General features: G+C 47.5%; 1 protein-coding gene across 1 annotated transcript; it reads right to left on the bottom strand.

Annotated features, from left to right (window-relative positions):
- Positions 1 to 8483: 8483 nt before the first annotated feature.
- On the bottom strand, positions 8484 to 10638 carry CLDN5 (claudin 5). The gene has a single exon (XM_035099200.3). It carries the CDS (start codon positions 10388 to 10390, stop codon positions 9725 to 9727), a length of 666 nt encoding a protein of 221 aa, XP_034955091.1. The 5' UTR covers positions 10391 to 10638; the 3' UTR covers positions 8484 to 9724.
- Between the last annotated feature and the right edge of the window lie 1547 nt (positions 10639 to 12185).

Raw genomic sequence — 12185 nt, 5'->3', positions numbered from 1 at the left:
CCTGATGGAGAAGCACACTGCGACTCTTGAGTTTGGAAAATAATATATAATAAATATATTGTAGGAAATGCATAACTTGATAGAGGAAGGAACTTCGTTCTAACTAAGGTGGTGGTGATGCACTGAGCCTTCTCTGCTCTTGCATCTCGGATGGAGAGAGATTGAAAAGAGAGATGTCTCTTCTCACAAGGGAGGCATAGAAAAGAAGGAAGAGGAAGTGAGGCAAGCCCCCCCTAAGAGCATAAGGTTAACACTGAAGGAAGTTCAGTAGGTCAGCTCAAGAAGGACAGCCAGCCGTTGCTTCCCTCTCCCTGGTTCAGGAAGTGGGAATGTGCAACATGTGTGTCTCTCAATTTTTAGCCATCACTGAATTACGTTAAGTGGGATACACGTTTGAATTTATTTATAGGAGATAGGTACTGTAGTTGCATGGAGCAGAGGACCTCTTAAATACTTTACAACCCGATGATTCCATGATCTCATGGAATCAAGAGGTGGGGTTGGGGGGGCAATTCCCTTCTCTTGCGGGGGCTCAATTAGTGCCAGCGCCTTCTGTCAAGAGTTTGGGTGTAACCTTTGACGCCTCCCTTTCCAGGGAGGCGCAGGTTGCAGCCACAGCTAAGGCGGCATTTTCCCACCTCTGCTATATCAAGCAGTTGGTCCCTTACCTCTCTTGCCCTGATCTGGCTACAGTGATCCATGTGACGGTCACCTCCAGGCTTGACTGTTGTAACTCGCTCTATGTGGGGCTGCCCTTGAAGCTGACCCAGAAACTCCAGCGGGTGCAAAATGCCACGGCGAGGCTCCTTACCCCTGCCGCGGGACCACATTCATCCAGTGCTTTACCAGCTGCACTGGCTGCCAGTGGAGTACAGGATCAGATTTAAGGTGCTGGTTTTGACCTTTAAAGCCCTATGTGGCCTAGGACCCTCATGCCTACGGGACCGCCTCTCCTGGTATGCCTCGTGGAGGACCTTAAGGTCCACAAGTAACAACATTTTGGAGATCCTGAGCCATAAGGTGGTTAGATTGGCCTCAAGTAGGGCCAGGGCCTTTTCAGTACTGGCCCCGACTTGGTGGAACACTTTCTCACAGGAGACCAGGGCCCTGCGGGATTTGACATCTTTCCGCAGGGCCTGCAAGATGGAGCTGTTCCGCCTGGCCTTTGGGCTGGACTCAGTCTGACCCCTATGTTTTCCTCCCTATGGTTTTGATTTGGGCTATTTTAAAATGAGGCTGCATTTTTTAAATTTTAAATTTAAATAGTATCTCAACCTGTATTTTAATTAATTGTTTTTTCTTCTTTTATGTCTTATTGCAATTTTACTGTGTCAGCCGCCCTGAGCCCGGTTTTGACTGGTGAGGGTGGGGTATAAATAAATAATTATTATTAATTATTAATTATAATTATTATTATTATTATTATTATTATTATTATTATTATTAGAGCCCTGCTGGAGCAGTCCAATGACCCATCTAGTCCAGCAACCTGTTCTCACAGTGGCAAACCTGATGCCAATGAGAAGCGCATAAGGAGGAGGGTCGCGGGTGGCGCTGTGGTCTAAACCATTGAGCCTCTTGGGCTTGCCGGCGGAAGGTCGGAGGTTCAAATTCCCACGACGGAGTGAGTTCCCATTGCTCTGTCCCAGCTCTTGCCAACCTAGCCATTCGAAAACACGCCAGTGCAAGTAGATGAATAGGTACTGCTGCGACGGGAAGGTAAACGGCGTTTCCGTGCTCTCTGGCTTCCATCGCGGTGTTCCGATGTGCCAAAAGCGGTTTAGTCCTGCTGGCCACATGACGCAGAAAGCTGTCTGCGGACAAACGCCGGCTCCCTTGGCCTGAAAGCAAGAAGAGTGCCGCAACACTATAGTTTGCCCCGCGGAGGACCTTAAGGTCCACAAATAATAATACTCTGGAGATCCCGAGTCATAAGATGGCTAGATTGGCCTCTACTAGAGCCAGGGCCTTTTCAGTACTGGCCCCAACCTGGTGGAACGCTCTTTCCCAGGAGACCAGGGCCCTGCGGGATTTGTCATCTTTCCGCAGGGCCTGCAAGACAGAGCTGTTCCGCCTGGCCTTTGGGTTAGACTTAGCCTGACCCCTGTGTTTTTCTCCCTCATGGCTTGGATTTATGGCCTACTTGAGATGAGGCTGCACTTTAAATTTTAATACTGTATTTTAATCTGTATTTTAATTAATTGTTTTTATGTTTTATTGTGGTTCTGTTGGTGTCAGCCACTTATGGCCTACTTGAAATGAGGCTGCACTTTAAATTTTAATACTGTATTTTAATCTGTATTTTAATTAATTGTTTTTATGTTTTATTGTGGTTCTGTTGGTGTCAGCCGCCCTGAGCCCGGTTTTTGACTGGGGAGGGCGGGGTATAAATAAAAATTTATTATTATTATTATTATTATTATTATTATTATTATTATTATTATTATGACTGGACTTAACCATCCAGGGGTCCTTTACCTTTATACAAGGAAGACCTGAGCAGAAGAGTAGAGATAAACAGTGGAGATAAAACAGGGTCCTTGTGTCTAAGAGTCACTGATAGCCTTGCCTTTCATGACTCTGTCTAATACCCTTAAGAATTTAAGAAGACTCCTGCTGGACCAGGCCAGTGGCTCATCTAATCCAGCCCCCTGTTCTCCCTGGGGCCAACCAGATGTCTACTCTGGAAGCCTGCAAGCAGGACCCAGGCACAAGAGCACTCCTTCAAAACGTTTGGGAGCTGCTGTTTTACAGCCTCTCGCTTCTTTTGTGATTCTGTTTGAGGCAGCAAAAGAAGCAGCCTTCTGACTCACAAAAGGAAACAACGAACGCGACAAACGAAGCAGATTTTTATAAGCTTTGGAAAACGGAACGGGATGCACAGGTCTTCGAGTGAACACGACTTCTTTCCCTGTACCAGATTGAATGCATAGCACCTCGAACCTTGCATTCCTCCTCTGCAAGAACGCCGGGTCGAAAGCTGCTGAATGTGCGCAAAGCGGGGAGACAGGAAAACCGTACGTTGTAAACAAGATCCTAAAATGCCACAAGACAATGCAAGCTGGCGGGCTGATTCATTGCAGAAAGCCTCTTTCCGCGTTTAAGGGGCAAAATGGTATAACAAGCTCCGGTAGCCAAGCAACTTCATAGCCTTCCCAGTTGCCATGGGGACTTTTATCCATGACGTACTGGCTGAAATTGCCCTTCCCTTGTAACTGAATACTGTAGTAAGGAGGGGAAGAGGTCAGACAGACAGACCCCTCCTTCAGAATAATCTAAATGAACAAACTTCCATCAAGAACATGCGAAGAAGGTTTGCTGGGATTTGGTGGCCATTTGACCAGAAACACACAATTTATATAGTTTTGCCACCGACCAATGATTATCGGCTTGTGGTAACACAGAGATGGGCTACCTCAACCGGTGGCACCAATGCTGTGGAATGCCCTCCCCTGCTGAAATAAGAGAAAATCTATTGGTATTGGCATGCTCTTGGCCAACACTGATGCCGAAATCCAGCATCTCCTGAGCTCTGCAAGTGCAGCTTTCTCCCGATTAAAGTGCAGAGTGTTTGAGGACCAGGACATTCACGGGGAAACCAAAATGCTTGTTTACAAAGCTATTGTACTACCAACCTTACTATATGCTTGTGAAACATGGACCACTTATAAACGCATCTCCAACTCCTCGAAAGATTCCATCAACGGTGTCTCCAAAATTGTTTACACATCACTTGGGAAGACAGGCAACTAATGCCAGTGTACTGGAAGAAGCAAAGATCACCAGTGTCAAAGCAATGATTCTTCAACATCAACTTCACTGGTCTGGTCATGTTGTGCAGATGCCTGATGATCGTCTTCCAAAGCAACTACTCTATTCCGAACTTAAAAATGGAAAGCGTAATGCTGGCGGTCAACAAAAAGGGTTTAAAGACTGTCTCAAGGCAAATCTTTAAAAATGTAGTATAAACACTGAGAACTGGGAAACACTGGCCTGCGAGCGCTCCAGTTGGAGAACAGCCTTTACCAAAGGTGCCATGGGCTTTGAATAAACTCGAACTCGGGACGCAAGGGAGAAATGTGCTAAGAGGAAGGCACGCTTGGCAAATCCACACCGTGATCAACTCCCATGGTAAAGCTGAAGCATGCACACATTAGACATTCATTGTACATTCCCAGATGGCAACACATGAAGAGAGGGTGGCAAAATTGGATAAGAGCATGGGTAGCCCCCTGCTGAAAAAGTTTGCTGACCCCTGGATAAGAGTTTTGAGGAGGCAATCAGGTTATCCATGGGAAAACAAATCTGTTAATGTTGTGTACAGCAATGTGAAAGCTAGGTTGAAACACAGCCGGGGTGGGTTGGGGGAAATGACCTCATTGTGCTTCGAGCCGCTAATGTGTACATGCGTGCCTTTAGTCTTTAAGGTGCCGCAAGGCATTGTGTGTGTTTATGGTATCATTGCAAGCTACTTTGATTGTGTTATGCTATATATAAAAAAACATGCAATGCAATTGTTAGCTTAGAATGGGGTGGAGGAGCCGAGAGTATTCTCCAAAGAGCAGATGCACGGCAAATACATCTGTGGACGGGAAGGGGAAATGCTGCCTTAAACATCCTGCTGCAGATGTGACCCGAGCGTTTCCTTTTCCCCTTTGCCTGCTGACTGGGTAATTTCCCCCTTTGTTGACCCAGCCAGGTTTGAAGTAGATTTGCTGTGGGGTTTCAATCTGGAGGGTCTGGTCAAAATCCATCACTTCAAGAGAATTCAATGGCTTTGAAAGACGATTAGGCAAATTCGTGGAGGGAAAGGCCATCGGTGGCTACCAGCCACGAGGCCTAAGCTCTCTGCCTCCACAGAGGCAGCGATGCTTCTGAATACGAGTCGCTGGAACCCACAGTGGGGAGAAAGTCGCTTTTGAGCTCCCCACAGGTCTCTGGTTGGCCACTGTGAGAACAGGGTGCTGGATTAGATGGGCCATTGGCCTAATAAATAATAATAATAATAATAATAATAATAATAATAATAATAATAATAATAATTTATTATTTATACCCCGCCCATCTGGCCGGGTCTCCCCAGCCACTCTGGGCGGCTTCCAACAGAAAAATACAACACAATAATCTATTAAACATTTAAAGCCTCCCTGAACAGGGCTGCCTTCAGATGTCTTCTAAATTTAGTCTGTTAGTTGTTTTCCTTTTTGACATCTGTTGGGAGGGTGTTCCACATGGCACGCGCCACCACCGGGAAGGCCCTCTGCCTAGTTCCCTGCAACTTGGCTTCCTGCAACGAGGGAACCGCCAGAAGGCCCTCGGTGCTGGACCTCAGTGTCTGGGCAGAACGATGGGGGTGGAGACGCTCCTTCAGGTATACTGGACCGAGGCCATGATCTATCAAGGGTCTTCTTATGTTCTTAGAAACACCAAACAGGAAGATGTCTTTATCTAGTCTGGCATGAAGTGGAGAGGCATGGAGTGACGGCGCTTGAAACTGACATTTTTGCAAAGGATTTCTAGCTTGCATTAATAATATTTTGTTTTATTAATCTATCAAAGTATTTATTTACCGCTCTTTCACAAAACATCTGGGTAGTGTACAGGGACATGAAAACATTTCAAAACAACAGGAAGCGATCATTAAAAGGGACATTTTAAATCATTGCACAGATCTACCAGCAATGAAGGATATAGAATTGTTGGAAGGGGTATCAAAGGCAATTTAGGCCAACCATCTGCCAGTGCAGGAAATCAATCATATGGCAACCCTACTTGTGAAATCGTTCTCTTAAGCATGGGTCCATATGTAGCCGAAAAGACACAATAGTTTTCACAATCTGTTGCGCTACAAGTTTAAACGAGTGCAACAATTGCATTGGACTCCTCCATGGAGCAGTGTTAAATCTACCCTTGTGTTAGAGGACAAAAAATGTTGGATACTGTCCTGGTTATTAATTTTTAACTTAAAAAATTTACAGCTCACTTTTCCAGTAAACTGCTTCCAAGACGCCCCTGTTCGTGCCAATCTCTTTTTCTGGACTGGGTTGCCAACAATGTATGCCAGGGGTGGCCAACTCCCAAGAGACTGTGATCTACTCACAGAGTTAAAAACTGGCAGTGATCTACCCTCTTTTGGGGGGGTGGTGCAGGGCAAAGATGTTGAGCTTTTTTTAGGGGAGCCAAAGTTGTTCAGCTTCTTTGGGGGGAGCCAGTGATCTACCAGTGATCTACAACAGACATCCAGTGATTTACCTGTAGATCACAATCTACCTGTTGGACGTGCCTGATGTATGCTAAAACATTTTTTTATATGGGTGTTAAAAAGAGTGACAAATTATTGTATGACTTGGCTCAGAATCTCAGTAAACACCTGTGTGTGTAACCAACAAGAACAACTTTCATTGTCCCTACACCATGAAAAATGATGCCACTCTGGAAGACTGTCCTGGAAACTGACAGTGATGTCTGAGCCTATAGCAGGTGATGGAGGAGGATCCGAATCTAGTAACTCGTAAGAAGCCAGTGCCTCAAATTTACTGCTTTTCCATTTCGCTGGATGACCCAAACTTTGACAATTAAGGGAGAGAAAGATGCCTTTCTAGCCACTTAGAAACACAGCCAGCTGCCTTGTACAGAGTCAGGCCCTTGGTCCATCCGGTCTGGTATTGTCTACGTTGACTGGCAATGGCTCTCCAGGGTTTCGGACAGACTTTTCATAGGATCAGAATTGTAGGAGTTCAATCCCTGGAGATGCCAAGGATTGAACCTGGGGCCTTCTGCATGCAAGGCAGATGCCCTACCACTGAGCTACAGTCGTCCCACCCCGTTCCCCCACTTTTCTGCATGCCTAAAATCCTATCATCTCCACCAGTGGTCTCTCCTCTAAACTGAAAAACCCCAAATGCTTGAGTCTTTCTTTATCGCACAGGTGCTCCAACACTTTGGTCATACTGGTCGCTCTTTTCTATATCTTTTCTACTTCTGGCACCATCCTTTTCAGCCTAAGGCAACCTTTGGTTCCATCTGTCTTTTGCGCGGCTACAATGCTCATCGACCCCACCCAACACAGCCTGATGGGAGTTGTCGTCCAAAACAGCTGGAGGGTACAGTCCTACCTTGGTTCTCGAACAGAATGCGTTCCAGGAGTCCGTTTGACTCCCGGAACCGTTTCAAAACCAAGACACAGCTTCCGATTGGCTGCAGGAGTGTTCTGTAGACAACCAGAAGCCGAGGAAGCTGCGCCGGATGTTCGGCTTCGGGAAATAGTTCGAAAACCAGAACACTCACTTCCAGTTTTTGATTGTTCCAGAGCCGAAACGTATGAGCTCCAAGACGTTCGGCAACCAAGGTATGACTGTACCAGGTTGGCAAAGACTGTATTAAGGGATAAGACATCTATACTGTCCTGAAGTCATGCCCTGCTTGGATAGGTTTGTAGCTGTTGCCGCAGCGAGCTGTAGCAATTTTACTCAGCGAAAACCTTTGCTCCATTCTATACAACTTGTTTTCTTGTAACATGCATTCAAACCTGGAGTTTTAACAGTAGTTTCCCCTTCTGGCATTTGAATCACACGAAAGAAAACCCACCTTTTCCTGGAGGAACTGTGCCCCGGCACACAGAAAAAGGCATGCGAACAACAAAAGAGATGCCAGTTTCATGCCCCAAAGAATCAGACCCACGGAGGTCGGTTGGCGGCTGTTAAAATTGGAGCGTTGAGCTTGCAGCCCACCCGCCCCCCACCCCTAACGGATTTGAACTAATCTCCTTGCACCGCCAAGCAGGGCTTTGAAACTAAACAAATACTCGGCACCCAGAATGAAAAACAACTTGAGGCTAAGGAAATTGGGCGAAGTTTCAAAAGAGTCGGACAGCAGCAGCCACAAACGCATACAAAGGTTGCAGAGGAAAAAAGCATTGGTCTCTCCCTCCTGCTAGCCCACTCTTCCCTCAAAATTATGTCTTGAACTTGTTAGGACATTGACAGGCAACCTCTTTTACTGAACATTCATCCCCATTTGTTTGCAAGGAGGGTAGAGGACTTTGCGTCAATGGGAAAGTATCACCCCAGAGTTTCCAGTGCATTTTCCTATCGGTTTCCTGCGCTTTTTGTGCTTATGTCTAGCTTGCAGGCTTCCCATTGGGGCATCTGGTTGGCCACTATGAGGACAGAAGGCTAGACTACCTGGGTCATTGGCCTGATCCTCTAGGGAAGCAGGTTTGTTGCACAAGGAGACCTCCCATTTGATTATCATTGCGCGACCTGAATCTGACTGGGCATGACTGGATCCCACCCCCAAATAGCCACAGTCTGGAAGTGCCTTTACCCCATCTAGGTTGTTCCTACAGAACTACAGGAAGCAGACCAGGCAGCAGGAAAGTCAAAAGGAACCCAGTTCAGCTTTAGGGTAAACTTTGGTAAACTTTTTGCTACGTGAGCAGATACTGTTTCCCTCCTTAAAAATGACCCAAAAAACCAACCCCATGCAGTTGCAATATTTATATAAATATACACAATATATAAAATAGTTGACGATCTTGCATTTGAAAATACTGCTCGGAACAAGAGAGTATTAAGTTAGGTTACAAAACGGTAAAATCCAGTACCAGTCTTGACTCCTGTGTCAACCCCACTGAAATGATCGAAGCGTATGCAAAAGCAAGGCTGTAAATTCAGAGTGCAATATAAATGAAGAAGAAAAAGAATTGGGAATTGAGAAACTGATTACTTGACCAGTCTTTTGGAACCGGGATGGATTTTTATTTAGAGGCAAAAATACTGACACGGTCATGAATAAAAAATAAATCCAAGAGTGAAATTCTTCTCCTTATCACACAGCTTAACAGTTAACAACATACACTGAAAAGTTTTTTTAAAAAAACAAAAACCCAACACTTTAAAGGCAAGTGTGTAGGGAGGAAATCTTACCCTATTAGTGCCCTGCCCTTTGAATGCAGGGAAGCTCTGACCCTCAAGCCCTTTACTCCATCCTTTGCAGAATCTCACTGACTTCACATCTGGCTGAACTGAGACCACTTGGGATCACAGCCATACTCCAAAAATGCAAATTCGAGGAGCCATTTTTTAAAAAAAAACAAACCAATTCTAAAACGATCTAATACTGCCTTCCCAACCACATGAAGTGTGGCACTTGAAACCAGCTTTACATCTTAAGCAATGCTTGCTCAGCGTTTAATACCCAACAAATCCCTTTGGATCATTTGAAACAGTACAAAGCAAACCCCACCCCCCACCCCCGGGAATATTTACAATCAGGATGGCCTTCCCAAAACTAACCAAACACCTGCTCTTTTTCTTTTCTTTTTTGCCCGGCTTGATTTAGAGTGCAAATTCTCCCATTTACATATAATTTAAAAGAAGCAGACCGCGCGCGCTGTGTGTGTTCCCACCAGTTCAGAAGCAACGCCACGAAATCGGTACAATTTGGGGGTCCAAAAAAAACCACCCCAAACCAGAGGAGTCCTAAATGCAACGGAGAGTTCCTGGGCGCGGTTCCTTTTCTTCGCAAACGAGAGTTTTCATGTCAAGAAGAGACAAAAGCAGTTTAAAAGGGAGGAGGAGGGAGCGCTGGTCTTCTGCCAAGGCGATCGCCCCTCGGAAGCTCGACGGCGAGGCCAAGAGACGCGCCGCCGCTCCTCCCCGCCGCACTCGCAAGCGGCCGCTGTTCCGACGGCCGCCGTCCAAGTTCCCCTCCCGGGGCGCCTTCAGACGTAGTTCTTCTTGTCGTACTCCCCGTTGGAAGTGGCGGCGTTGGTGGCGGGCCTCCTGGGAGCCGAGTACTTGACCGGGAAAGCCGAGGGGTCGCCCTTGCGGGCGCAGGAGCAACAGATAAGCGAGCCGCCCACCATCAAGAGGGCGGCGGCGGCCCAGCCGAGGTACAGCGCCGCGCCCATCTCCCGCTTGCGCGACGACGGCACGGTGGGGTCGTAGAAGTTGCCGATGACGATGTTGGCGTACCAGCAGGGCGGGATGAGCACCAGGAGGCCGCAGGCCACGAACAGGCCGCCGCCCACCGCCGCGATCAGGTCCTTAGCCTTGCCGGGGCGCACGCAGTTGGTGCATTGCGCGCCCACCACCGTCACCAGCAGAGCCACCAGCCCCAGCAGCGCCCCGATGACCATCAGCGCCCGGCCGGCCTGCGTCTCCGGGCTGAGGGCCAGGATGGAGTCGTGCACTTTGCACTGCATCTGACCCGTGCTCTGCACCACGCAGTTCATCCACAGACCCTCCCAGGTGCTCTGCGCCACCACGATGTTGTTCTCGATGAAGGCAGACACCTGCCACATGGGCAGGCCGGCCACCACGATGGCCCCTAGCCAGCCCAGCAGCGACAGCGACAAGCCCAGCATCTGCAGCGCGGTGGACGCCATCCCGGCGTCTGGCCTCGACGGCGGCGCTTCTCCAAAGGGGGGGGGATCTCTCCTCCTATCCGCCCGGATCGCCTCTTTCAGCCTCTCCGCTTTGCTTCTCCTTGCGTCTCCCGGTGAGCTCCTGCAAGCCTGCTCTGCCGCCTAAGTCTCATGCAAAAGCCGCCCCGACGTGGCTCTTTATAGAGGCGGCCGAGATGCCCGGGCAGGCGGACCCTGGCTGCCCCCCGCCGGAGGGCCTCCCCCGCCCAGGCGCGCCATAGCCAATCGGAAGAGGGCAGTGGACCCCTTCGCAGCCAATGAGGCGGCAGCGAGGCAGCGGTTGAAACAGGGCAACACAAAGACGCGTGCGGGTGACTCACGCTTCGACGGGACGGGAGGGAACGGAAGCCCCTCGCCGCCCGCTCCTCATCCCCTTGTGACTGCGGTGGGGAAAGGGTGCGATGGGGAAAAGGTACTTCCCAGAGTTTAGAAAAGAATGAGAAAAAGAAGGGGGAAGGTTCCCTCTGTGCCAGGGAGGTTGCTTGCGCCCCGTGTGAGACGTGCGCCAGACAGGAAGAAAGAGAAGCTCCCTTTTGAAACCCTGAAGAGACCCTGCCAGTCACTGTTGAAAATGCACCAGTGGTCTGACTCTGTATAAGGCAGCTTCCTCTGTTCTCCCAAAGACTAGAGTCCTAAATTACCTGTTTGCACCAGTGGGGAGAAATCTTTCCCTCTGGGGAAGAACTTGCTTTTTTAAACATTTGGTTTGTTGTTGTTGTTTTGTCGTTTTGTCGTGTCCGACTCTTCTTGACCCCATGGACCATAGCACACCAGGCACTCCTGTCTTGCACTGCCTCCTGCAGTTTGGTCAAACTCATGTTCGTAGCTTCAAGGACACTGTCCAACTATCTCGTCCTCTGTCGTCCCCTTCTCCTAGTGCCCTCAATCTTTCCCAACATCAGGGTCTTTTCCAGGGAGTCTTCTCTTCTCATGAGGTGGCCAAAGTATTGGAGCCTCAGCTTTAGGATCTGTCGTTCCAGTGAGCAACATTTGGTTTAACTTATTGTATTTCTAGACTGCTTTCCATTCAAAGCAGATTACAAACAATAGCATTATAACAACAACAACAAAAAACCAAAACAAACCAACAACAACAACAAAACTGATGTGGAAGTATGTAGAACAAAATTTAGGGTTGGGATTCGAACCGCCGACCTTCTGATCGGCAAGCCCAAGAGGCCCATGAAACAACAAAAACTGATGTGGAGAACAAAATTTAGGGTTGGAAAAATGAGAAATGCATAGAAACTGAAAGTGACAGATCTGCCCATCCCTAGTTAGTAAATAAGTACTAATTATTGGTTGTTCAACTAAATGTTACTCTTCTGTTCACCTTTATCTTTTGCCAGACGGTACTTAAGAGTTACTGCAGCAGAGGAACAGAAGGCAAAATTGTTTTAAGAACACCTAATCCCCATTGACTATCAAGGAAGGCGGGGGATCATGAAAGGCAAATATTGCACTTAGTAAGTATCTCACTCCTGTTGCTTGTTAGGACAAACTCTTAGATCTTTCGAGATGTATCACTTTGGAAGATGAAAAATATACAGACCAAGTGAAGTTTTGTTACTCAGCCCTAAACCAATTTAATCCCACAGCAACTCATCAAGCAGAATCAAGTGGTGATATTACAACAACTCTCTATACACATCTACTGAGAAGTAAGTCACTTAAAAAAATATTTTCCTCCATTTTCCCATTTTATATTCAGCAATAAATATAAATCACACACAAATCCAATAATGTTTTATGTGAC

The sequence above is a fragment of the Zootoca vivipara genome, chromosome 16 (genome assembly GCF_965207765.1).
Source record: "Zootoca vivipara chromosome 16, rZooViv2.hap1.1, whole genome shotgun sequence".
Lineage (NCBI taxonomy): Eukaryota > Metazoa > Chordata > Lepidosauria > Squamata > Lacertidae > Zootoca > Zootoca vivipara.
Note: the sequence above shows the minus strand (reverse complement) of the source record. Positions and strands in the feature narration are given on the sequence as shown.